Source organism: Lampetra fluviatilis, chromosome 12, assembly GCF_964198595.1.
Source record: "Lampetra fluviatilis chromosome 12, kcLamFluv1.1, whole genome shotgun sequence".
Lineage (NCBI taxonomy): Eukaryota > Metazoa > Chordata > Hyperoartia > Petromyzontiformes > Petromyzontidae > Lampetra > Lampetra fluviatilis.
In genome coordinates, this window is record NC_136286.1 from 10,583,622 (window position 1) to 10,608,970 (window position 25,349).

The 25,349-nt window shown below is 41.7% G+C and overlaps 1 protein-coding gene across 1 annotated transcript in view; it reads left to right on the forward strand.

The window, feature by feature from the left end:
* The window catches only part of LOC144935162 (cytosolic purine 5'-nucleotidase-like), a 58,205-nt gene that overhangs the window by 19,690 nt on the left and 13,166 nt on the right, over positions 1-25,349 (forward strand). The window contains exons 4-11 of the mRNA XM_078861624.1: positions 58-175; positions 2,992-3,087; positions 3,806-3,897; positions 6,256-6,313; positions 17,575-17,668; positions 20,098-20,151; positions 23,350-23,433; positions 25,274-25,315. Of these exons, the coding sequence (XP_078717750.1) occupies positions 58-175; positions 2,992-3,087; positions 3,806-3,897; positions 6,256-6,313; positions 17,575-17,668; positions 20,098-20,151; positions 23,350-23,433; positions 25,274-25,315 (638 nt within the window). The remainder of the gene's footprint in view (positions 1-57; positions 176-2,991; positions 3,088-3,805; positions 3,898-6,255; positions 6,314-17,574; positions 17,669-20,097; positions 20,152-23,349; positions 23,434-25,273; positions 25,316-25,349) is intronic.

Sequence of the window (25,349 nt, forward strand, 5' to 3'; positions counted from 1 at the left end):
GCACAAAGAGAACAGGGGACTGTCTGGCGCGTCACGACAACAGATTCCCTCCCACAGTGTACCGCTCACCAGAGTACGAAGCCCTGGAGTTTGATCTGACCATCGAGCGCTTGGTGTCCATCGGCTACCCTCAAGAGCTGCACAACTTTGAGTACGATCCCGAGTTCCCCATCAGGTGAGGATGAACCCCTCCTGGCCAGTGTCGGATTAATGTGGGGCCTTTAGGGGGCTGCTATAGTTATTTTATGACCATTGAGCCCCGCCCCGCCCACCAAAAAATAAATATACTGCTTTATAATGGTTTAAATGCCATAATGTAGCACGATGATACATCCTATAGTGTAATTTGGTTATTTAAACCAAATAATTGTGTGCATTACTAGAAATTATATATATGCCAAAATAAATATAGTTTTGTTCGTGTTAACTTTCACTTAACTTTATAATTCGCATATCACATTTAAAAACTACGCCTGAAATACGCCTCGTAAATAACAGTGCGATGTTTGATGTAAGACAGTTAAAAGGGAAGGGAGTATGAGTACAAAAGTGGGGCCCCCAAAACTTTAACAGCCCTAAGCCCCCATAAAAGTGTAGCCTCACTGCTCACTAACGAGCACTATCTCACGGAGTCTTCCTGCATCTCACTGCACCTGCTTATTATAGAAATTAGTGAATAAAATATGGTTTCTATAAACTAACATGTTTTAACTTATTTATTAGGGGCAGGGCATTTTTCAGTGCAGGGTTCATATGTGTGGGCAGGAGTGTTTTTAGAAAGATAGGTTTGGTGTGGGAAGTCATTTTCCTAGAATCGGGAGAGTGCATTATTGTTAAACTTTGAAAAATGCGCGTCTGAGTCAAACCACACATCTTGATCAAGACATATTTTCTATGGAATTGGTACTTGCTTTATTGGGAAAAATACCATGATGTAATGTATATTAATATGCAGAAATATTTCGAATCTTTTGTGAGCTCTTTGTTACCATGCTATATCTGAAGTAATTGAGACCGTTATCTGAGTCGTCATTTATATTATCATTGTATGCCTTGTTTAAGAATCTTAAATAAATAACGTTATTTGAATCTCCATTAATGGTCTGGACAAAAACAAACTCAACTGATGCGATATTAGTACCACAATAACCACGGCTCACCGATCACCCAGTGTTATTGATAACCCCTGCGTACATCACCGCTCGCACCAAGCTCCACATGAGTTCTCGCGCTCACGTTCTGCATGTTTTGTGTGACATTATCCTCCCCCTGCAGTGAACTTCATCTATTGCGAGGTATCGTACGGAGGGGTGCGTTCAATGGGCCCCAAGCACTCCAGACAGCTCCAGAGCGAGCCTCTCTATTGAATGGCTGGTTAGCCCAGAGCGCGTCGTGACAGGAGATAGCGGTCTGTGGCGTTGCCTCGCTGACCGTTCGGTGGGCATTGTCACATTATAATAATAGGGGTTTTTTTCACCTTTTTTCTGGCAACAAAACTGAATCCTCTTTACAAGGAATCATGCGTGTATTTTGACCACAATACTTGTGGTCAAAATACAAACATGTGTGCATTAACCACAATGCTTGTGGTCAAAATGCAAACAAAAACACACTGATAATATCTTATTGGTTCTTTCGGTAAAGTCACGTAGAATGGAAATAATAAAATAATAATAATAAAACATAATAAAATAATTCTCACGACGTTTCGGCCACAAGGAAAGCAGCCGTCCTCAGGTGGAGAACAGGTCTGTCGAGAAGAAGTCTGAATGACACTGATAATAATCAGTGTGTTTTTTATTTTATCTTCTTGTAAAAAGGATTTTGTTTTGTTGCCAGAAAAAAGGGGAAAAACCCCATTATTTTATTTTGGTACTGGCAAAGGAGGTCTAATGACATTGTCACATTGTTTGAAGATGGCGGGTGAATAATGGGGGAGTAACGATGCATCGATTAATCGATCCGTATAATTTCTTAGAACCCGCGGTTCTTGCAGCCCATCACGTGTGTTCGAGATTCGATGTTTTTCCATTCGCAAATGTTGTATGCAACAGGTTCATGCGAGCCCCTGCAGCCACTCGAGGCTGCTACATTCACCTAACTGTAAAAACAAGTATACCGCATGTATTAGTTAATCAAATCGTAACAATTCTCAAATAGCTTTGGGGGGTAAATTTCAAGACGACTAGTACAATTATATGAGTAACTAAACATTTATATATTGATGTTAAACCCTTTGCTTGTGCAAATTTTCTCCGCCTTTTGAAAAAGTTATCTCTTCATACTCCTTGCGCCATGGCAAAGCCCTCTTGGCCCATTGAACACACCCCAGGTGAGGCAGAGGGTGGCTAGGGGTTGTAGTCCAGTGATAAAGATAATTTCTTTCCTTGAGCAGCTACCTGCCTTAGCAGTCACCTAAACGATTATCTTGGTTGTAGCTGCATTAATTTGAAATACTCTGCTTAAACATATTTTATTTCCTTATTGCAACGTGACATGTACACGTGTCATTGGATCAGGATAACAATGGTTGTTTCTGTTTAAACACCTAAATTAACAAGGACCATTAATAATGATAGTACAGTCATTTGTAGCCCTTTGTCAATCCACTGCTTTGTAAAGGACTTTATCTGCGTCGTCAGTCGTGGGGGTTGTTTGACCATTCTTAATTTTAGAACTTTCGTGACTGCAGCAATTATTATTTGGTTCTTTCGGTTGTTTGACCATATTTCACAACTGGATGGCAAAGGGAATACCCAGGACAGACTCACCAACGTTTGCCACGGCCATCGATGTTTGCCCGATCAGAGTAAGTTTGCACGGTTCATAATGCAGTACATAAACCACTGTGCCACCACTGCTCCACCCCAGGCCCAATTAGGGACGGAATAAACAACGTTTAGCCATCATGATATATGTACAATATATGCGCAATTGTGAAATACAAATGAATGAGTTGTTGGTGTGTCTTCAATTTTCTTCTTTTGGCAGGGGGCTGGTTTTTGACACTCTTTATGGAAACCTCCTGAAGGTGGACGCATATGGGAATCTCTTAGTCTGCGTCCACGGATTTAAATTCATGAAGGGGTATGTATGTTGAACTTCTTTCGCACCATACGTAGCCAACTAATCAAAGCTGCGGGGTAAAGACGACTCGTGGATTTATACTATGCAGAAAACTCACCCACCTAACTATGATTTAAGTTGAACACAGAAGGGTTAAAAAATACATATACCGATAATGAAAATATTGCAAAATGTATGCTGCACATGCAGTATTTGCATATAGAAGCAATCATAAAAATACAACACTTTATGTGTTTTTTGTTTCGTAAGTTCTACAACCCATAAATATGTCAAACTTTCCTCTTTATATGATCGAATGGTTTGGAAAATCACTTTTAATTTCAGGTTAAATATTGGCGATAAGTCAGAGCACATGCCAAACCGAAGACTGTAATGTTGATTTTCTGTGCCTTGATTACATTGCTTCATACAAAGAAGACCATATTGGATACCAACTTAGAGGATACTTGTAAAGTAACCTTGGGTACGTGCTTTACAACGTTTTTCATTGATAATTAGACATACTTGCTTCAATTATGCAATTTGATTAGTAATTATTGAGAGTTAATATGCAAGTAGCTTAAAATACACATTATAGAGATTACATCTTAAACGTTTATCAATGGATTGTGGCAATGATTACTTAGGTAGTCTTTAGATACAGTACTTATACATGTCTGATAGTCTTAGTGCCTTAACATACATTTCGTGGCTTCCTGTGTTGTCTGTTGTGTTTTAGGCCTGAGATTAGAGAGCAGTACTCAAACAAGTTCATCCAGAGAGACGATACCGAGAGATTCTATGTCCTCAACACTCTCTTCAACCTCCCTGGTAAGGCCAGTTCAATTTCCTGATTAGATGTGGTGTGGTCATTGGGATTTATTCACAGAAAATATAATATCATACATGCCCTTCAAGGTTCCAACTATGCATTTATCTTCCGAACATGTTGCCATATGCAAAGGATAGAATAGTCTACAGTAAATACAAGTAACTTACAAAAGCACCACGGCCTTCTGGGAGTATGTGATTTCAGCAGCATTAATGCTGGTGGAATGCTGCTGAAATTATGCATTCTCAGAAGGCCATGGGGTCGATGGGATGTGAACAAAATACTTTTCTTTATTTTGTAGAGAGACTGATGTTATGAAGGTGACATTATCTGCTAATTTAAAGGATAAAAGGGTAATTTTTTTTTTTGCAAGAAGTTCAGTGATACATTTCTTCCACAAACCAATCTCTGAAACATGAAATGCACTGCTGTGTGACATTTCCACATGGTTTCTGCAACATTGGTATACAAACCGAATATGCCCAGGAATAAATTATATTCATTAAAGCATTCACATCCTACAACCTCCAACACATCCATATGCATCAGGGCTTTCTGCTAGCAGTAATTCAGTAGATTTTAATATATTTTTTAATACATATGAAATAAGTTTTTTTTGCACTAATATTTGATAGCATGCAGCGTATAATAAAACAAAAACATTCCACGGATTCATACCCATCGCAACAATTTGCAATTAAGCTTAGTAGTTTGCTACTAAGTCTTACGATGAGTGAGTGGCATCCTGTGATATACATGAGTGTTTACCAGTCAAGAAACATAAACACAAAAGTTTGGTTGAGAAGCAGGAAGCGTGACTGTGCCTGTAGGCACGTTTTATTTGGCCCTGCTCGTATATATGTGTACATATTGTCCTGTTAAAATATATGATTTTTTTATGGTGGGGAGTAGTGTAGTGGTTAGTGCATTGCACATGAACCCAGTGACCTGAGTTCGATTTCCACTCACGGCCAACAACAGTGGTGAATATCTAACTAGTATTGGGCCTCCCTGAGGTTGACGCAGCCATAAAATGAGTACCTGGTGTGGTGTGTAAACAGCCCAAATGGGGAGACAAATCCGGTGGGGAATGGCGCTAGCCACACCACCCCCTTCTGTGCCATGTTGGCCTTCACGGTGATGGCTAACAACAGTCTGTTAATGCCTTACAGAGGATCTCATCGTTTTGTCTTTGGCCAATACATGTTCTTGGCAGTTTATTGTATTGTATAAATACCGATGTTACTCTAGTGGTGCTCAGGCCAAACACCTTTCTTAGTAGCAAGGTGTTTGGTGGAATTAGCACTCTCTTCAATAATATAGGTTTTTTTTGGTTAGATTGCGTAAATATATAAATGTCTCATTTGATCTACTTTGCCAGAAGCAAAATATAAGAATAGGGTTTTTCCCCCTTTTTCTGGCAACAAAACTGAAACCTTTTTACGAGGAATCATGTCTGCATTAACCACAATACTTGTGGTCAAATGCAAAAAAAAACACTCATAATATAGGGGAAAAACCCTATTTTTATATTTTGGTACTGGCAAAGGAGGTCGAATGATGTAGATGCTTACCCTGAGCCCTCATTACTTTGATAGTGCATTGTCTTTGAGCTGTACACCTTTTGGCGTCCTCTGGTCTAGCACCATTTGAGACGAGGCTCAAAAGAAAGCCGTCTCTGGTGTGGACCAATCAGTTTCAAGGACAATGCATATATTATCATAATCAGAGTGTGTTTTTTGTTTGCATTTTGACCACAAGTATTGTGGTTAATGCAGACATGATTCCTTGTAAAAAGGTTTCAGTTTTGTTGCCATGAAAAAAGGGGATAAAACCCTATTCATATAAATGTGTCGTTAAAACCTGCCACCGCCCGACACAGCCAACTAGTAAGGGTTGTCACGTGAATATAAATGTTGTGACTTGGCTCTCCAACACACCGGTTTGCTGTACTAGTGACGAATTGCCATGTTCTGTTTACGTGAAAACCCTTACTAGTTGGCTGTGTCGGGTGGTGGCGGGTTTTAATGACACATTTATATATTTATATGATCTAACCCAAAAAAAACCTCTATTATGGATGATATTGGTTGCGAGAGCCCACGTGTTAAACTAACACTCTTTTGTTTTCCTCCTCAGTTATCTCATGACAATTTTATTTTCTTTTGAGACCTGAAATAGACCCTGAAAGGGACATAACCAAAACACCACTATTTTCAATTGTTCATTTGCAGAACATAGGTTTTGTATACAAGTTGCACACTCTACAAATATAAAAGTACACAAGCCATTCTTGATGTATGGTTTACTTCTACAATTACTAAACAGTGCTTATGTATCTGTTACCTGTCCTGTAGAGACCTACCTTTATGCATGCCTTGTGGACTTCTTCATCAACTGCACTCGCTATATAAGGTGATGTCTACAATTTTTGCTCAAAATAAAACATCACACTCCACATGTCACAATGACACGCTTACCTCCCCTCTCGGAATTCGTCTGCTTGCTTTACTACCTACAGTGACCACCATTGTACGATGGCTGAGTGACAACTTTGCCATGCTTGGTGAGCTTTGAAGCCATGTACGGTGGTGAAGGCTTGCTGACAAGTCATGGCACAGGCTCAAATGCAAACAGGAGAACTTGAGTGCTCTCAAAATTGCCACCATTGACTGAGTAGCCATACATTTAAGTTGTCTGATTTTTGCCGGACATGCTGGTTAAAGTCAGAAAGCATGTTGCATGCTTACCCACTCCCAGTCTCTCTTGCATTTTGCTGCCAACTGGCATCATCAGTCATACAATCAGTGCAGCAAACATACCAGTTTAAGAGGTTAGATACTACCTAAAACAGTAACCGTAGACTATTATTCAACTTAATAATAATTATAATGTATAATGCACATTCCATCCTGGGATCCCAAGGCGCAATGCACGAAAAGCAGGAAACAAAAATAGAACCAGGGCAACCAACGCATTTAAAGGTGGAAGGCCAGTTTAAAGAGATGGGTTTTCAAGGCAGACGTAAATATATAGAATTATATCGAATTACTCTGATTGACTAATTTCAAGTGGAGAGGTGTTCCATAGCTTGGGTGGCACGCTAGCAAAAGCCCTAATCACCAAAAGAGCACAACCTAGACCTGGGAGTGCTGAGCAGTTAGAGATAAGAAGAATAAGATCCCAACTTTATCAACCAACTGCCTCTGATGGGGCAGGGTTATGGATACATAAACCACTTTCATACCAATCATTGACGACGACGTGGACACGTAACCCAGCTACTGCAGGCAAAGTGGCAGAACGTTCTGTGGAGAGATATCAGACTATATGTGGTAGAATGCAAACATCTACTTGGCCAATTCTCAACTATGCAACTCAAATGCTGATTTAGAAAATAAACATTGAAGTCATCTTGAAAAAAATCACACTGGCTTGGAATTACTTAAGGTATGTAGTTTCTTTTTCTTCAGATGTATTATCTGCCACTGAGCATTGGATAATGCATTCTGCTGTACATGCTACATAAGTTACAAAAAAAGTGGTCCTTATTGATTTCGATTTCATTGGGGTTTCTAATTGATGTTTACACTGACTCATCATGCATCCCCCGAGGTTAGTCTATTTTCCTAAAAATAACTCGAGTACAACTCTATTACAATGTCAGAGTTTCAGAGGTGCATGGTCAAACTAGAGTCGTTACTCAGTGAATGTTACCATTCAGGAGTCTACACTTCAGTTCTGGATACAGTTAGCTGGAGAAAGTTAGAACCAATTCCAAAATGAGACTGCAATACAGCAGAATGTGAGTGCGGACAGTGTGGTTGGGTTGACAGAGTCAATGATAATGCAGAGCTGTGTGTCCTCAGTGAAGGTTCAAATCAAAACTGGAGATTATTTTGCCAAAAGGTACCAAAACCAGTGCCCCAACTACCATCCTATCACTACTCTCAGCACTGGGAAAAGTGTAAAGCCATGTCTTACTCAACCGTGTCGAGTTTTTGCTGACCCATTGTGGTCAACTACAACAGGCCACAATGGCCACAGTGCTCGCCCTGCGACTACTGTTTGAGCGCAACCGTCAGTTGACGAGACCACTCCACGTGGCCTACATCAATATTGAGGTTACCTTTGACCAGAACGCCCTGTGAGAGCCCCCAAAGCGACCGCATACCCCAGAGCCGGCCCAGCCACTAAGCGACCCTTGCAATTGCAAAGGGCCCCATGGCCAGCAGAGGGCCCCCTAGAGTCACTGCTAGCTAGTGGTTGAAAAAAATCATACATCAAAGGGGCCTCCAACCAAATTTTGCTTAGGGCCCCCAAAGGTCTAGGGCCGGTTCTGGCATACCCCCTCCCCCCCCCCCCCATTTCTACTCAGGCTGATCCAGGACCTTCATGCAGGAACCCACTCATGCGAAGGCATTGGATCCAACATATCGGGCTCCTTTGCCACCACGTCTGGGGTTCGCCAGAGCTGCATTTCCGTTCTAGCCCCGTTCTGTTGTGCCGTCTACTGGATTCTCAGTTGATGCACCGGTGACCCGGGCATGCAAATTAGAGACTCGCTATTCGCGGAACTTGATTATGCACACGACGCAGCTCTGTTAACAAAGAGGCCCAATCAATGACTGGCAGCACTCCCATCGGGTGGAAGAGGAGGCCGGCATCATGTGGATGCACACTTCCTGGATGAAAACTTTAATCCGGTACATCAGGTCACGAGCCCCCGCGAATCCCCGTCCTGCTCGTGGGACAAGTCGTCGAAGCCACAAAGACATTTCCATAACGAGGATGTGACTTCGACTCTTCCAGATAATCACCAGAGGTGCATCGCCGAATGGGCCTAGCATCGTGGATTATTGTGGGTCAGGTGGTCCACGCCTGGAGAAACAAGTGACTAAGCCTTGCAACAAAAAAGCCGAATATACACAGCACTTGCATCCTGCCAGTGCTGCCGTGTGGTTTCAAAGGCGTGGACACTGCTGAAGGAACACGGGAGACAACTTTACAGTCTTTCCACATAAGGTGCCAGTGCCACATTGTCAGGGTCGTGGGGTAGCAACGACATCGTCACAAACCAGGCAATCGATGCATCTGGGACATCATCACAGGTAGACGCTACTCCCTCTTTTGGCACGTCAGGAGACTTCTGAACAAAACACTTGCTTCTGCAGTGCTCCATTCCAGATGCACACTACCAGCACCTGGCTAAAATGCATAGGAATGCGTTTTTGTGAATAAGCATAAAAGACTTGTCATATAGCTGGAGATATAACAGATTTAAACTATGCTCAATGGATCTTGCAAATACAGCTTAACTCCCAGTATATTTAAGTTAAGATGGAGGCTAAGCAGATATGCTGTCTAATATAGTTAAATAACTATCAGTAGACAGCAATTTGAACGAGGTTGATGTAGGCTATGATGCACATGTAAGTATGAAGCATTTATTTTACGAGTTTCAATCGTTGAAGCCTCCACATATCTGTTATGGTGTTGAAAACACATCCCATCTCAGCTGTGGTTGCTTCAAATGCTTCTGTTAGCAGCTTGAGCATTTGTGATTGTTGGCATACACCTCACCTTTCACGTAACCTCAGCGTTAAACCTCGCACTTGAAACTGCCGTCTACTCGCGATTCTTTAAAAACGAATGATACCTTTTATTGAACACTGGCACAGTGGTTCACGCAACTTAACTATAAACTCAGCGACTCAATTTAGATTTGTGGCCACGGCTAACGTCAGTGGGCAAGCGATATGAGCAACAGGTCCTGCCTGCCACTTCAAACAATAAACAATACACATTTTTATTTTATTTTTTATTTTACCAGGTAAGGAAGGTCCACTGAGCTATAGAGCTGCTTTTCAGAAGCGACCTGACCTCCAAATAAAAACTCAACAAAGTGGCTTATCATATGGAAATGTTTAGCAGCAAAATACTCTAAATGCATGTTGATTCTAAATGTAGAGGGTAAAACTGGAGGACCTGGAGAAAAATCCACGCGACCACGGGGAGGACATGCAAACTCCAAATATACAGGTGGCAGGGTCAGGAATCGGATCCACAATCTCCTGCATACCGGGTGAGGTAGTTAACATCTCGCTACCATCACTACTCCACCAATCCGCACTGACCAACGTAGTGAAGTATCGTCAAACAACCAACATTGCCAGCACAGAGTGGGGGGCCCCTTACTAAGCAGTGAATTGACTCATTGTTAACTTCGTGGGCGCCGTGTATGACCGTAAATTGGCGTGTGCCACAACAGGAATAGAGTACATGGACAAATTAACAAGTAACATCACTACTTCTGTGCCGTAGCGGTAATTCCTGCCACCTATCACCACAGGACTAGGACAATGAGAGGCAGATTTATTGCAGAAATATGGTTAGTATTACCTTCACCACCAGTGTAAAATGGGTGGTCGTTTTACGAACGCTATCTGCTGGAATATATAGTACATGACTATAAACAATCTGATGGCTCGTTCAAGAAAGCACTGCGTTTCACACAGTTTTCCGCTGTAAAATGTCCCTGCTTTGAATAGGGTAACCTTGATAAAAAAAAAATCAAGGGCCATACTACTGTATTGTCTCGGCCTCGCTGTATGCTGCGTTGCACAACTATCCGAGTAGCTAACCTCGCATTCAATAAACCTTCAGAGCCAGGGTGAACATCCGACTCCAACGTATTTAATCAATATAACGAGGTAAAACTGATGGAAAAACACAGCACAAAATACAGCATCTGTTAATACTTGTGTAGTGAGCGAATTCTGACACACATTATCTATTAAGAGCACACAGGGCGATACACTTCGTAACACGGCTACACCTTGGCTGTCCAAACACGCAGCCCATCTCTGTCCTGCGCTACGCTGGCTGGTTGATGAACGTAGTGGCGGTGACAGAGCTGGTCTTGCAGAAGAACAGCCACGTGGTCGAAGATGAAGAGATGACGATGGCAGCGATGCAACCAGGACCCAGACCCCACACTAACAGCCCGAAGCTCTGGTTCGGTGCTCCTTACATCTGCATGGCGTGCCCAAGCTCCACCTCTGGCCACACCCCCTTTCTAGAACCTTCTAGACCCTTTGGGATGGTTCCCAGAGCTTCTCGACTGACTCCGCCCTTGACCTTGACCCCAGATACACCCATTCATAATAAGGCATTATGTAATGCCGCTATAACCGTAATTACCCTTACAGGCCGGCAGGTGTCACACTGTCATTACAATAATAAGGCATTATGTAATGCAGCTATAAGCGTAAATACCCCTATAGACAGGCAGGTGTCACCCTGTCGTTACACTTGTGTAGTGTAGTGTTGTAGATTTGAGGCGGACGAATTCTTGTCTTTTTCTTTCCGGGTCACTTTATTCACGATGTCAACATTACAGCATTTGTTGCAGTATGCCGAGATTACGCCGTGCGCCGCTCGTGCGCTCTCTCACTTGCCGCCTCCCGGTCTCACTCTCTGCGATCCTTCCTTCGTCCCTTCGGCTGCCGTGTCTCGCTGTCTCAGCGGGTCGATACCACGGCAGCCGCGGCGTTTAAGCTTGCCGACGTACGGACTGCGCTCACGCCTTTAGCGTCTCTACCCCGAGCCTATACGAGTCCACACAGGACTACTCCCACACAGGGACGCTCTAGCTAGCCGATGCTGGTCCGACTTCAACTTGTCTTGTCTTCAGCCCACTCCCCTTTGAGCTCATTCGCTCATCTTATATAGGCCTCATGACCCTTCCAGAACATCCTGTCCGGAAGATTCCTCTATGTGATTGACCATATCCTACTTTATCCTACTTTAATTACATCAATGGTCTTCCCGCACCTGGCCGCTCTCAATGTTTCCCAGCCGCGTCGTGCTCCCGTTCCCGTGGCGATGCTCACCAACTACCTTCCCCTGGCAGCCGAGCATGGACATGCAGCCTTCATCCAGCTGATGGTATTGATGAACGATGAAATGAAGGTGATCATGATAATCACGATGAAGATAGCAATTGATACTGATGTAATTTCATCCAGTACTACCATTTCTAGATACAGATGTAAAGGTGTGACATCACTACACTATATCCCGACATTATTTTGTTCTATTATCTGCACATGTTTGTGGAAAAGATCGAGGGTAATGGCAAAGTCATCTTATTACTGTATTTGCATGTATGTGTAATTTGCAGGTACAGTCTGTTATATTGTGGATAGGATAGTAACTCACAAGTGGATTTTCTTATCTGAAAATGGCACCTCCTACTTGAATGCAGTGACGAAAAGGTTCCCTGTCCCATTTATACCACATTTGTATTTGGTGGTTTATCGTACGGGAGTATCTCTTAAATGTTTACAGGAACATGCAGCGGCTCCATGCCGGGTAGGCAGTGAGCTCCATCTCAGGTTTTCTAGGCAACAAATCCATACAACGTCCCAGGAGAACAAGTCTCGGCTTGTAAGTATGTTGAACTTTTTTCGCACTGTACGTAGCCAACTGGTGCTCTGTGGAGGTGCGGGGGAAGGACAACAAACGAAACACAAAGGCTTGGCCTCTAACGTGGTTCAAGTCAGGGTTCATCCGCTCAGTTGTTTCCGAAGATAGAAGAGTGAGCAGGCCATCCCTGGCTTGGCTCAGGCTCAGCTCATGTAAATCCTGAGCATGGCTGAGACCATGCTGAGACCATGCTCAGAACCGGCTCTGGTTAAGCACGTCTTTAAGCCGGCTCACTTGAGCCAGAGTTAAGCCTCAGCTAAGCCGTGACTTAAGAATACGTTAACCACCTGCACATGTCACCTGCAATTTGAAAACTCGAAGTGGCGGTCACTACGTACCTGGCGTTTTGCTTTTTGAGTGGACCACAGATTACATTCACATTCTTCACAGTCTATCAGTTTGTAACTTGTGTTCCAGAATCATTATCACATTCAATAACCACCTTTAAGATATAGTTTCAGTGGTCAGCATTATCTATGTTATGTTGACAATAGTAAGATAGCTTTATACTCTTTATAACCACCACCCCCCCCCCCCCGGGCTCTGAGATAGGAGGTGCTAAAGGTATGGAACATGTTATTTCACTAATCCAGGTCAAAGTCTCTTTCATGCATATGCAGTAGTAGCTAATAGTCATCTGGCTGGCAATGCAAAGTTTGTTTAACCTTAAGCAATGATAACACTGTGTAGCATTTATTTGTTGTTCCTGGGTAGTAAGTGTTATTTCCGAATTGCTTATGCCTCAAAGTACAGAAATGGCTATTATTCCCCACAAACTTTGCTTTTGTGACCATGACAGTGATATTTAGACATTTACCTATTTTCCAGAACATTCCAAATACATTCAGTGCTGAGTAAACTTGGAGTAACTTTTAGAACATTTTAGAACATTCCAGTAATATAAATAGTAGTATAAATACAGGGGCCTTAAGCCCACCAGTTCAGTTTAGCTCCAGCTGCCTAAGTGGATACATATCTGCATTTTTCTGAGATGGCATCAAGAGGCTTGCAAGCATCCGGCAGACGCATTTTGCTATGTCTCTGCGGCCAATTTATCAAGACAAGAGCGAAAAAGTACTCTGTGGTAGCATCTGCTAAGATGTGTGAGGCCTGCAAGGCATATTTTGGCATGCCTGTCGGGGATCAAGACAAACCCTGGGCACCTCATTTCACCTGCGAGCAATGCAAACAAACTCTGGAAGGTAAGATGGACAATTGTTGCTCGGAATTTTATGTTATGAAATTTGTTACAATTTTTTTAATTGTAAAAGTTTTTAATTTTAAAATGTTTAACAATTTTCAATGTTATTGAAAATTATATAATATATGAAAAATGTTGCGAGAATCTCTTACACATTAGTCATGGGTGAAATTAATGTATTTCTGGAGGATGGTACAGAGGGGAAAAGAGAGCCATGAAGTTCGCTATCCCAAGAATTTGGTGGGAATCCACTGATCACTCAAGTAACTGCTACTTCTGCATGGTGGACCCTTCCAAACGTCGGACTGGCAAGAATGCACCTGCTATCACGTATCCGGACCTTCCTTCATCCATCGCCCTGGTGCCACACTGTCATGAGCTCCCCATACCCACTCCTCTGGAGAGAGTGCAGCCGTCTTTAGAAGAGAGCAGCAAGTCAGAGAGCGAGGAAGACGTTGTAGATCCAGATGACAATTTCAGAGGTAGAGCTGAGGAGAGAAACCCATACTACCCCAACCAAAAATACCTCAACGACTTGATCAGAGATCTTGGTCTCACCAAGTCCAATGCCAAGCTCATGACGTCTAGGCTCAAGCAATGGAACTTGTTGGATGAAAGTGGGCAAGTCGCAGATCAGAGGACGTGTCACCAACCTTTTTGCAGCTTCTTCACCCGTCAAGATGGGCTCTGCTTCTGCCACAATGTGACCAGTCTGTTTGAGGCAATCGGAATCGCCTGTAACCAGAATGAGTGGCACCTCTTCATTGACAGCTCATCCAGAAGCCTCAAAACCGTGGTGCTCCATAATGGTAGCAAGTACCCGTCTCTTCCCCTGGCTCACTCGGTGCATCTCAAAGAGGATTACAACAGCATCAAGACCTTGCTGGGCACCTTGAAGTATGATGAGTACGGCTGGGAGGTCATCGGAGACTTCATGGTGGCATTCCTAATGGGTCTCCAAGGCGGTTTTACCAAGTTTCCCTGCTATTTTTGCCTTTGGGACAGCAGGGACACCAAGGCGCACTACCATAGGCGGGGCTGGCCATAGCGGACCGAGATCTCTGTGGGTAGGAACAACGTCAAGTGAGAGCCACTGGTGGACCCCCGGAAGGTGCTGATGCCACCACTGCACGTAAAATTGGGCCTTATAAATATTTTGTCAGAGCTGTAGATAAGGAGTCGGCAGCCTTTAAGTACCTTCAAGACTTCTTCCCTAAGCTGTCTGAGGCAAAGGTCAAAGCCGGTGTCTTCGTCGGACCACAGATAAAGAGGATCCTGGAGTGCAATAAATTCCTCAAGAAGCTCACTAGTAAGGAGAAAGCAGCTTGGGACAGCTTTGACGCAGTGGTTCGTGGCTTCCTGGGCAATCACAAGGTCAAAAACTACGTGGAGCTGGTTGAGACTGGTGAAGAATTATGGCACAATGGACTGTAGGATGTCCCTCAAAGTCCATATCCTTGATGCTCATCTTGATAAATTCAAGGAGAACATGGGAGCGTACTCGGAGGAGCAAGGCGAGCACTTCCACCAGGATATACTGGACTTTGAACGCCGCTACCAAGGACAGTATCACGAGAACATGATGGGAGACAACATTTGGGGGCTGATTCGTTAAAGTGATTTAAAGTGTAATCGTAAATCTCGAAAAATTATTCACTTCAAAATTTTTGTAGTAATTTTTGTATTACTTTAGTATAAATACATGTTAATTTTTATTCATATTTTTTTTCTGACCTTATGTGAATGAAAAGACACAAATTCGCCCGTTTTCTCATTGAAAATAGGTAAAAGTATCAATGTCCTGGTCACAGAAGCAAAGTTTGTGGGGAATAATAGGCATTTTCTATAATTTTTAGGCATAAGCAATTCCGAAATAACAATTGCGTGACATAGTGTAATGTTTAAGGTAGTACAATAGAATATTACCAGGTATTGTCTATTTAATTATTTCAGCGTATTGAGATGCATATGCATTTACATGCTAATTCAATCCAACGTGTATTGTTTAGTTTATAATTATGCATTTAGTGTTTATTGTAAGGTTTTTATTTACATTTGAAGATATTTTCTCTCTCTAATGGCCCTAACAGACAGCTTTAAAATGCACATAACTCAAAGGTGGATTGATTATACGTTTTCTACCTTTTAAGGACTTTCTGTTGGCACTCATGGTGGAGAGCCTATTAAAACCAATACAACAACACTTTGAAGTTTAATTGACACGACACTTTAATTCTCTGAATTTATTTAGTCTGCTGGCAAAAGGCTTCTCCCGCCCCATTCCAACCTTTCCGTGGCTGCTCGTGCCCAATAGCGGCCTCTGAATTATTTGATTTTATCTTGACACCTCTACCACGTAATTCTAGATTTAAAGCTTTCGTGACTGCAATGATTCATATTCTTAGTTTTTTTCGGTAAAGTCACGTAGGTAAAATTTTTTTAATTTAAATTAATAAAAGTAAAATAAATAAAAAATAAAAAATCACGACGTTTCGGAGGCAACACAAGCTTCCGTCTTCAAGTGGAACCGTCACAGCACGATAGCTTATTTTGCCTTGTCCCGGTGTCCACTCATCAATGTGTTCTCATCATGTCGTGTCCTGCCCATTCTCGCTTGACTTCTTTTGCTTTAACAACAGCATTAGTGACCCTTATACTTTGCGTAATTTGGTGTCCTTTCAGCTATCTCTATGAATTTTCACATCTTTTCATTGATATTTGGCCAACTTGTGGCTTTTTTTAAACTTGTTTCTGAGTTAATGACCATGTCTGTCGATCTGTAAACTAAAAATTACAAAATGCACATATACAGCTGTACTGTATTCTACTTTGTGTTCTTTTCAAGCGTGCTACATTTTTTGAAACCAAATTTACCCCCATCGATAAATAGGGAAATGTTTTAACCACATTTGTCCAAGAGCACACGCAAATGCAGACAACTGCCAGTGGTTTCCACTCGAGTGGTGGCTCCCAGTCAATAAACATTTCCGTTTTGCCGTTAACGTCAGTGTACTATTGTGCTGCTGATCGCTGAGGCGTTGTATTGGGTGCACAGCGGTGCAAGGGCCTGCAATTGCGTTGGCTGATCACGCACTGAATTTATGGTCAACTCGTGGTCTAGAATGAGTCTATGGGGGGGGGGGGCAAAGATTGTTGTTTATGGTTGAAGCATGCACTTGGCTCATGCGCAGGGATGAACATTGTACGAAGAAAGTTTCATAAATGTTTTAAACATTCTTAGAAAACCACAGGTTTATGAAGTGTGTGCTAATGATAAGAATTCGATTCTAACTGCCTTTGCTGTATCTAGTTGTACGATTTTGAGTAACTGACTGTTGAACATTAACTCGCTAGTGTTGTTTTAGAGTTTTTTTAGGATAATTGCTGTCCAGTGACCCAGTGGTGGACACACTGAGTTCTGAACCCGTTGACCTCAGTTCTATGCCTATCCAGGCCTAATATTGGTCGCAAGTGATATTTGAACTGGTCCTGGGCCCATCATTCCACCAATCGGCACTGACCAGTGTAGTAATGTATGGTGAAACAACCCTCATAGCCAACAAGGTTTGGGGAGGCCTTCATCCAGCTGTGGATTGACAAAGGACTATGAATAAATAATGGTCCCTTATGTGCATGTGTGCTTGTTTATGTGCGCTCTTACTTGGCTGTGGTTAGCGGTGGCACAGTGGTTAGCGCATTCACGACGAACCTGGTGATTCGAGTTCGATTACCGTGTGATGATTTTCTGAACCGGTACTGTGCCTCCCCTAGGTCGACTCAGCCTCAAATGAGTACCTGGCACGGTGCGTAAATATCGCCACCAAGGGAAACTAAGGCGATCAGGCATAGTGCTTGTCACCTACCCCCTCGTGTACCGTCCCAGTGCGCATAGATGCTTGCTAACAGCATTTTCCCCTAAAAGTATGTTTTGTCTATAGGGTGGGTCTTTGTCTTGTCTTTGTATTACTTGGCTTTCCCGTGACAGCTGTGCCACTGGAGTGAAGGAGGGAGATCTCTTCATGTCCTTTAAGAGCATGTTCCAAGACGTGAGGGATGCAGTGGACTGGGTCCACATCATGGTAATACAATCACATCCCATACATTTGACCAAACACCCTAAAGGAGGTGCGTAAGTTGGCATTGTCCATTTCCTTGGCCCGCGGTTCAAAGTTCAAAAGTTCAAAGTTCATTTATTAGGTATAGCCCTGTGAGCCATTCGGCTCTTGAATCGGGTGCAACCGCAACAAACAAAAAACAAAAACATGAACAAGAAAACATCTTAAAGTGACTATGTGCAAACAGAAAATCCAAGAAAAGACAGCAAAATATTGGAGAAAAAAAATCCCCGTACACCAACCCTGTGCGGTGTTGTGATGTGTCAAAGGGGAAATGGGCTGGCACAGCACTGCGCTATGGATTTGGCACGAGGTTAAGAAGGGCCTAGGAAGGTACGAATGGCAGTCATTGTGACGTCAATCTGTACACTGTAGGCACACGGCGTCACTGCGTCACTGCATCATCCACAGTGCATATCAACCCTTCCTTGTGTGTGACGTCAGCGGCGCAGCTTGGCTTTTGCGGTGTAAAAAAAAACCCACCGTGATGCCTCCTGAGCCGTGCTGGTCTGGCTTGTCCATGGCCCGGGCGCGGCTCGGTCGTTGAGTGCAAACGAGAGAGACAACGAGCTATGAAACTGTGAGGCATGGCAGCTGGAGGCCACATTTGTGGGCTGACTTTCAAGGTCACAAACACGCCAAAGGTATTTTTGGCAGCCCGTTAGCATTGGGAGGGGAGGCAGAGGGAGAGAGGTTCAGCCCCCTTCATGAATTCACACGGTTAAGTCAAAGAATTGTTGGCATAATATTTACCGCCAGCGGCAGTTTTTTCTTTAAATTTTGCGGTTCAGCAATACCCTTAACTATTAAAACGGGCCCATGTGCGTTATAGATATACAGCTAGAACAGAATGTACACAATAAGATAATATAATTACTCTATTGTGTTTGTTATTAACGTTCGTTTAAAGTTCGTTTGACATTCACTCTGTGGTTCCCCTCCCCTTGAATTTTCATATGGTTCACCTTTAAACAAGGTCACACTACAGGGTTGTACTCTAGTTAGCACTGATACTATATAACAACAACAGGAAAATATGCACGAGGACGGTGCAGGTTTAATACATTAAAAGTGTATTTATGATGGCCATGATCATTTAGATGCATTCACAGAGGCGTGTAACCCTCAGGCTATTTATTTTTAACTGATTATATTATGTATTAAAATGTTCAGCCTGGTCACAGATAATATTGACCTGCAGTGACAGATTATCTTGGGAAACGTTCTTACAGCGGGGAAATATATAAAACATTTCAGGTCACAAAGTTTAAAGAATTTAATTATTTATTTAAACCCTAATTTTACGTGCGGTTATATTTTCTCTGTGGTGCTAAATGCACTTCATATCCTATGTTATTGTGCAGATAATAAGACAATAACAGACAAGAATACGATCTCTCTTAAGAATAAATCTTGACTTAAAGCTTTCGTGACTGCAGGTAAACTCACGTCGTAGTTTTTTTGTTATTTTTTTGAGTTCTACGTGACTTTACCGAAAGATCCAAAGAATATGTATGAAGAATACTTTTCTGGATTTTCTGAATTCTCCACTAGGGGGCGAGAACAGTTTCTTTGACCACTGGTCTGAACCCCACCCACCCCTCTCCCCATGCCTCCAAATTCAAATGATTTATTTTTGGTTTTGTTTACATTGCGGCGAATGGGAGCGTCTCCAGTGACTGCGGGTGGTGTTCACCCATCAGATAAACATATATGAATAGAAAATAATGTAATTCTTGTACACGAGATTCAATGCATGTAACATTACTCGCAAAATGCTTCATTGGGCAAACAGCCACCCCTACTACGAAAACTGAATATCCTGAAAAAGTCTTGAGGCTTAATTCGGCTTTCCTTGGTAAGCAAGTATAATCATCAATCCCTGCATTTGCATGTATTGTTTAATTAACTGTGTTTGCTCGGCATGCAATGATTTATCTGCCGAGCGAAATTATCTCTCGTTTTTCAGGGTCACAATTTCGATTCAATAATAAATTATTTACATCTCAATTTTACTCTAGTGTTTGTATTGTTGTTCGTTTTATCGTCTCGTTTGTACAGTTCAATCCATTATAATGTATATTCAACAAATGAATAGCATTTGCATATGATACAAACCATGCATTCTTACCTCGAACATTTAATGTCTTTTCAAAAAAAATTATGCTTTTGTACTTGCGAGATGCGTTATGCCGTCATAGTTATCAACATTTCCGACAGTTTAATCGTTGCAAATCATAAACGTGATAATTTTACATTGTCACAGTCAATACTAAATTTGATTATTGGTCTAATATACCAATAGTATAAGTTTACTTCATTGACTGATAAAAAAGTGTAAGCTGTTCTTTTATCCAAATGGTGTCAACACAAGTGTGGCTTTAATTCAACAGGGGACACTGAAAGAAAAAACACTTGAAAATGTGGAAAAGTACGTGGCGAAAGAGGTAAGACTATTTACTCACACTTTTAGAAAAGCACAAATAAAGTAGATATGAATAACAATGCACTTAATGTCACTTAATGCCAAGCTAGTTGTAATTACTGGCGAAACGTCGTACTCAAGATTGTAAATGTTGTGGCTTTGCTCTCCAACACACCGGTGTGCTGTACTAGTACACTACACTATACACTACACTATACACTACATTATACACTACACTACTACACCCTACACTATACACTACACGATACACTATACTACTATACACTACTATACACTACAGTATACACTACATTATACACTACACACTACTATACACTACACTACTATACACTACACTATTATACACTACACTACTATACACTACACTATAAACTACACACTAGTGCTGTACTAGTGACGAATTGGCCACGTTCTGTTTACGTGACAACCTTTACTAGTTGGCTGTGTCGGGTGGTGGCGGGTTTAACGACACATATTTACGCGATCTAAACCAAAAAGTGCCTGTCTTGTCATGTCCATATTGGATAATTCCCTATGGCATTCGGTGGTATGTGGTTGAAGATCATATGACTCAATTTTCCAGGTCAGTGGCGCGCATCTCTCTGCTATCAAGAAGGTCCATTGCTAAAATGTCACGTGTTTTGTTCTTTGACGGATTTATTAATGATGAACGAAGCAATAAGTAGTCCATTACGGACGTTTTACGTGAAAATTGCTTCAAAACTTGCCCCACATGATCTTGACTTCGCTATGTCAGAATGAATTGACCAATTGCCTCGCGATGTGATCGCGAAAGCTCTCGCCCACCTATCTATTATATTGCACTGCTGCTGGAAGAGGGATTTTGGTTGGGAATCCTTGTCCCACCACCAGCCGCACCACCAGCCCCACCTCCTCAAACCAGCCTAGGAGGGAAGGGGCGGGGCTTAAAGGGAAAGAGGCGGGGCCTAGAGGGGAAAGGGTGGAGTCTATAGAGGTTCAACTTGTTGATTTCAGGTGTTCACACATCAGATAAACAAATATGAATACAAATATGAATACAAATTATGTATCTTCTTGGTTCTTTCGGTAAAGTCACGTAGAAGGGAAATAATAAAATAATAAAATAAAACATAATATTTTATTCAGTTTTTTTCTTATTATTTGAATTATTATTTTATTATTTCCATTCTACGTGACTTTACCGAAAGAACCAAGAAGATGAATCCCTGCAGTCACGAAAGCTTTAAATCGAAACAAATTATGTAATTCTTGTACACGAGTTTCAATACATTTGTAGTGACATTGAATGTGCAGCGCGTGCCACTCGGAGATTGGTAGACACTAGAATTAGGAGTAACAGCCCGTTCTACCTGTGGGCAAGGCACGGAACCCCTCTGGGGGATCCAGAGGGATGCAGGGCCGAGGGCGGAGCCTGGCCACGCTGATCAGGATAAAAGGCTGCGATCTGGAATGGATCGCATCGTGCCATCGTCAATGTGATATTCGCCCTCTTCAAGCTGTGGGTCTGGCAGCATGTTGGCTGTCCCGACCCAATATGTAGATATCCCCTAAGGCTGTGAAGGCTGTAATAAAAGAGAGAGTACCTCCTACTAGTGTCTGTGAATTAGCACATTACACATTTAACATTACAGTAATCACAACATTTTTAATTGGGAAAACAGCCACAAATGTGGACACAGGCTAGCTAGTCATATCGTGATATATATATTGCTTATCTCAGCCATTAAATGTTGCCATTGCAGAGATATATCTGTTAACCCCTGAACATGATGTGGTATTCTTAGGTTTTTTTCGGTAAAGTCACGTAGGTAAAACATTAAAATTAATGAAAGTAAAATAAAATAAAAATCACGACGTTTCGGAGGCAACACAAGTCTCCGTCATCAGTGGGACCGTCACAGCCAGATTTGCTGCATCAAGTGAGGCAATGATTCAAGATGTAATCCCTTAAAAGCAAGTTGAGGGGGGAGGAGAGGGGGGGGGGGAGCTCATCAGAATGTGGTAGCCAATGAATGGAACGTATCGGGAGGGAGGGGGGCGGGGCTCAAAGACGGCACGACGTGCCACGTAGAACGCATCGGGAGGGGGTATTGCTTTTTCAGCACAATGTATTATTCGTGCACAGCACTGTGATGAATTGCACTTGGTTGTGTGACTCAGCAGGCCAAGGGTCCCACCAATTGATGCATCGTTATCCCTCTTGGTATTTAATGACTCAAGTATTACGTTTAACACTCAGATGACCTCGGGGGGGCCGGGGGGGAGGCCTTTATTGAGTACAGAGGTAATAAACCAAACATTACAGGCCCTTCCCTGGTAAAGGGCAAGAGCAATTGAAGATAGTCAAATTGTGTTCCTTCAGACTATTTGTAGCAACAAAGTACATTGCAAAATACAACTCAAAAATTAAGTACTCTCGTGTATGCAAGAGCATGGGGGTTTGTAAATTAAGCAATTAATTACAATTATATTGTTTACACATTCGCGTATAACGTCAAATAAATGCCACTTTCTCAGCGCTTTTAAATATTAAAAAAGTATCTGTTAATTGTTAAACATAACAAATTGTATTCTATACACAATCGATGGTGATATTTACTTTTGCCTTTTTTTTTATAATTGTACTCGAAATTATTTGTTTGCGGAAATGATTGCAATTAGATGTTTTTTTAAGTGGATGTTGTGGGGGCAACGTGTTCCTGCTGAGGGCCCCGCATGAGCGAGCACCATCCCTGAGTGCAACACTCTCTAAATGCAGCATGCATCTTCATACCTGTCCATCTCTTATCAGTGCCCCCTACCTTATTACAGACCAATTCCAGATTATTATTGGTCACCCCGTGCCCCTTATACATCTCAACGTTCATCCTACAAAGTCCCATCACAAAAGAAAAACACAAACAAATCTATGTTTGTTCCCGTATTGAAACGGCTGTACGCTCTATGGACCTGAAAACTCAATTTCCCTGTACAAGAATACGGGTAAACCGTATGGGTTGACAGGTATGTATCCTGTATTTAACACGGAGATGTATTTTAAACTATATTGTCACTGTTATAAAACAATGCAATATAAATATTCACTTTATTCAAAGTGCATTATGATCTGGCATGATGATGTGTCATAAAAAAAAACTACAGCATAACAAAATAAAAACATGCTCGTAAAACATCTTTCACATTTTATATTTTTCAGCCAAAACTGCCACTTCTTTTGAGTAGGATGCAAGAGGTGGCGAAGGTCTTCCTGGCAACAAACAGTGACTATAATTACACTGACGTAAGTTAGCAGCAAATAACACGGCACGCAGTCAGTATTCTGCACTTGTTACGTAACTTAGATTCTGGAATCCCATCATGCAAATATGGTCTTGGACTCTGTTCACTGACTTCCCCTTAATTTTAGAGCGGAGTTTACCATTCTTCTGACATATAATGCTCTCCACAGTGGACAAACAGATTTTCTCGCAGATTTACTGACCCCATATGTGTGGCTATCCCGAAGGCTTTGTTCTCCGATGGCCGGTGCCCTGTACGTTCCTCGGACGATGCTCCTCCGCACAATGGGTGAACGGCTGTGGAACACTTTGCCCAGTGCTGTTCATTTTTCGGAGACAGTGGCAATGTTTAATACCCACCTCAAGATGCATTTATCCTCTCTTGCTTTCAGTTCTTCCCGTTGACCAGCACTTCATTTCTTGACTTAAAGCTTTCGTGACTGCAGGAGTTAATATTCTATGGGTCTTTCGGTAAAGTCACGTAGATAGGTTCAAATTAATACAAATAAAATAAACAAAAAACTACGACGTTTCGATCACAACACAAGCGATCGTCATCAGGAGTAAAAAAAAAAGAGGACTTAATTTGATAATAGGGTTTTCCCCTTTTTTCTGGCAACAAAACAGGTGTTAAGATTTGATTTGGAGCTTTCGTAACTACAGGAATTAATCGTTGGTTCTTTCGGTAAAGTCACGGAGAAAGATAATAATAATTAAATAATAGAATACGCTGTTTCGATTGCAACACAAGCAATCATCATCAGGTACAAATGAAAGAGAAAACAAACCTAGTAAACTTAGAAATATAATGCAATTCAACACAGAGAGTCGGCTAACATATGGTGAAGTATGACCAAACAACTGGTCATACTGCTATGACAGTAGATTGGCAAATGGCTTTACATTATTATTACATGTAAAAGCACACACACAAGCAAGTATATTATAATGCTCTGCAGATTTGATTCTAACCAAGACAAAAAGAATGGTAATTCTGGAATTGTGCCTTTTGTCAAATTGAGCTAAAAAAGTATGGGTTAATCTTAAGAAATGTTCCGTGTGGCTGACTAGAGTTATTTTTTTAGAGATATAGTCAGGAACACGGTGGAGTGTTTGCTAATGCATCTTTGTTTAATGTATTACAAAACCAGATCAAAGCTGAGAATGAATCTTGAGATTTTTTTTTTTTAAATAATCATCATTCCTGAGGTTAACTCCTTTTCCCCTGTAACCTTCGCATGGGACTCACATGAGGCCAATTGTGTAATTTGGACTTAAGCATTTTCTTTCACAATAATGATTGTATGATTACCACCAAGCAATCACACTGGCCGATACGACACAGCAAACTTGTGCAAGTCAGATATACTAAGCTCGAAGTGTTACAACGTTGTGTGGTAAACATTGGTAGGGTAAGGTTGACAAATCGTTTCATTGGACAGGCATTGATTAGGGGTATTTTCCTGTGACATTCGCAGGGTTATGTTTGATTTAAAAGGATATAATCATATGAACAATACCATTTTACAAATATGTATATACTTATAACATCATTGTGAATATAAATATTTAAATAGTGGACAATACCTGTATGAAATTGTGTTCAAAGTTAATGTATAAAACCTCGTTCCATGATATATAAAAAAATAAATTAACATCAACATTCATCAGAATTGCCAGTATAATGAGTCCATGGTGGTCAGCCAACATGTCTAAATGATTGGTTCTCACTCGGCAATGCATTATTTTGGTCTCCTGGTACATTACAGAACTCATGTCCATATATCAATGAAAATGCATCGTGTAGTAAAAGATATGAGCATTTGTATTTGTTTTTTACAGAAAATTATGACATATTTATTTGACTTGCCGCATGTCCCACAGGTAAGAGGCTAATTTCCAACATTGAAACCGATAA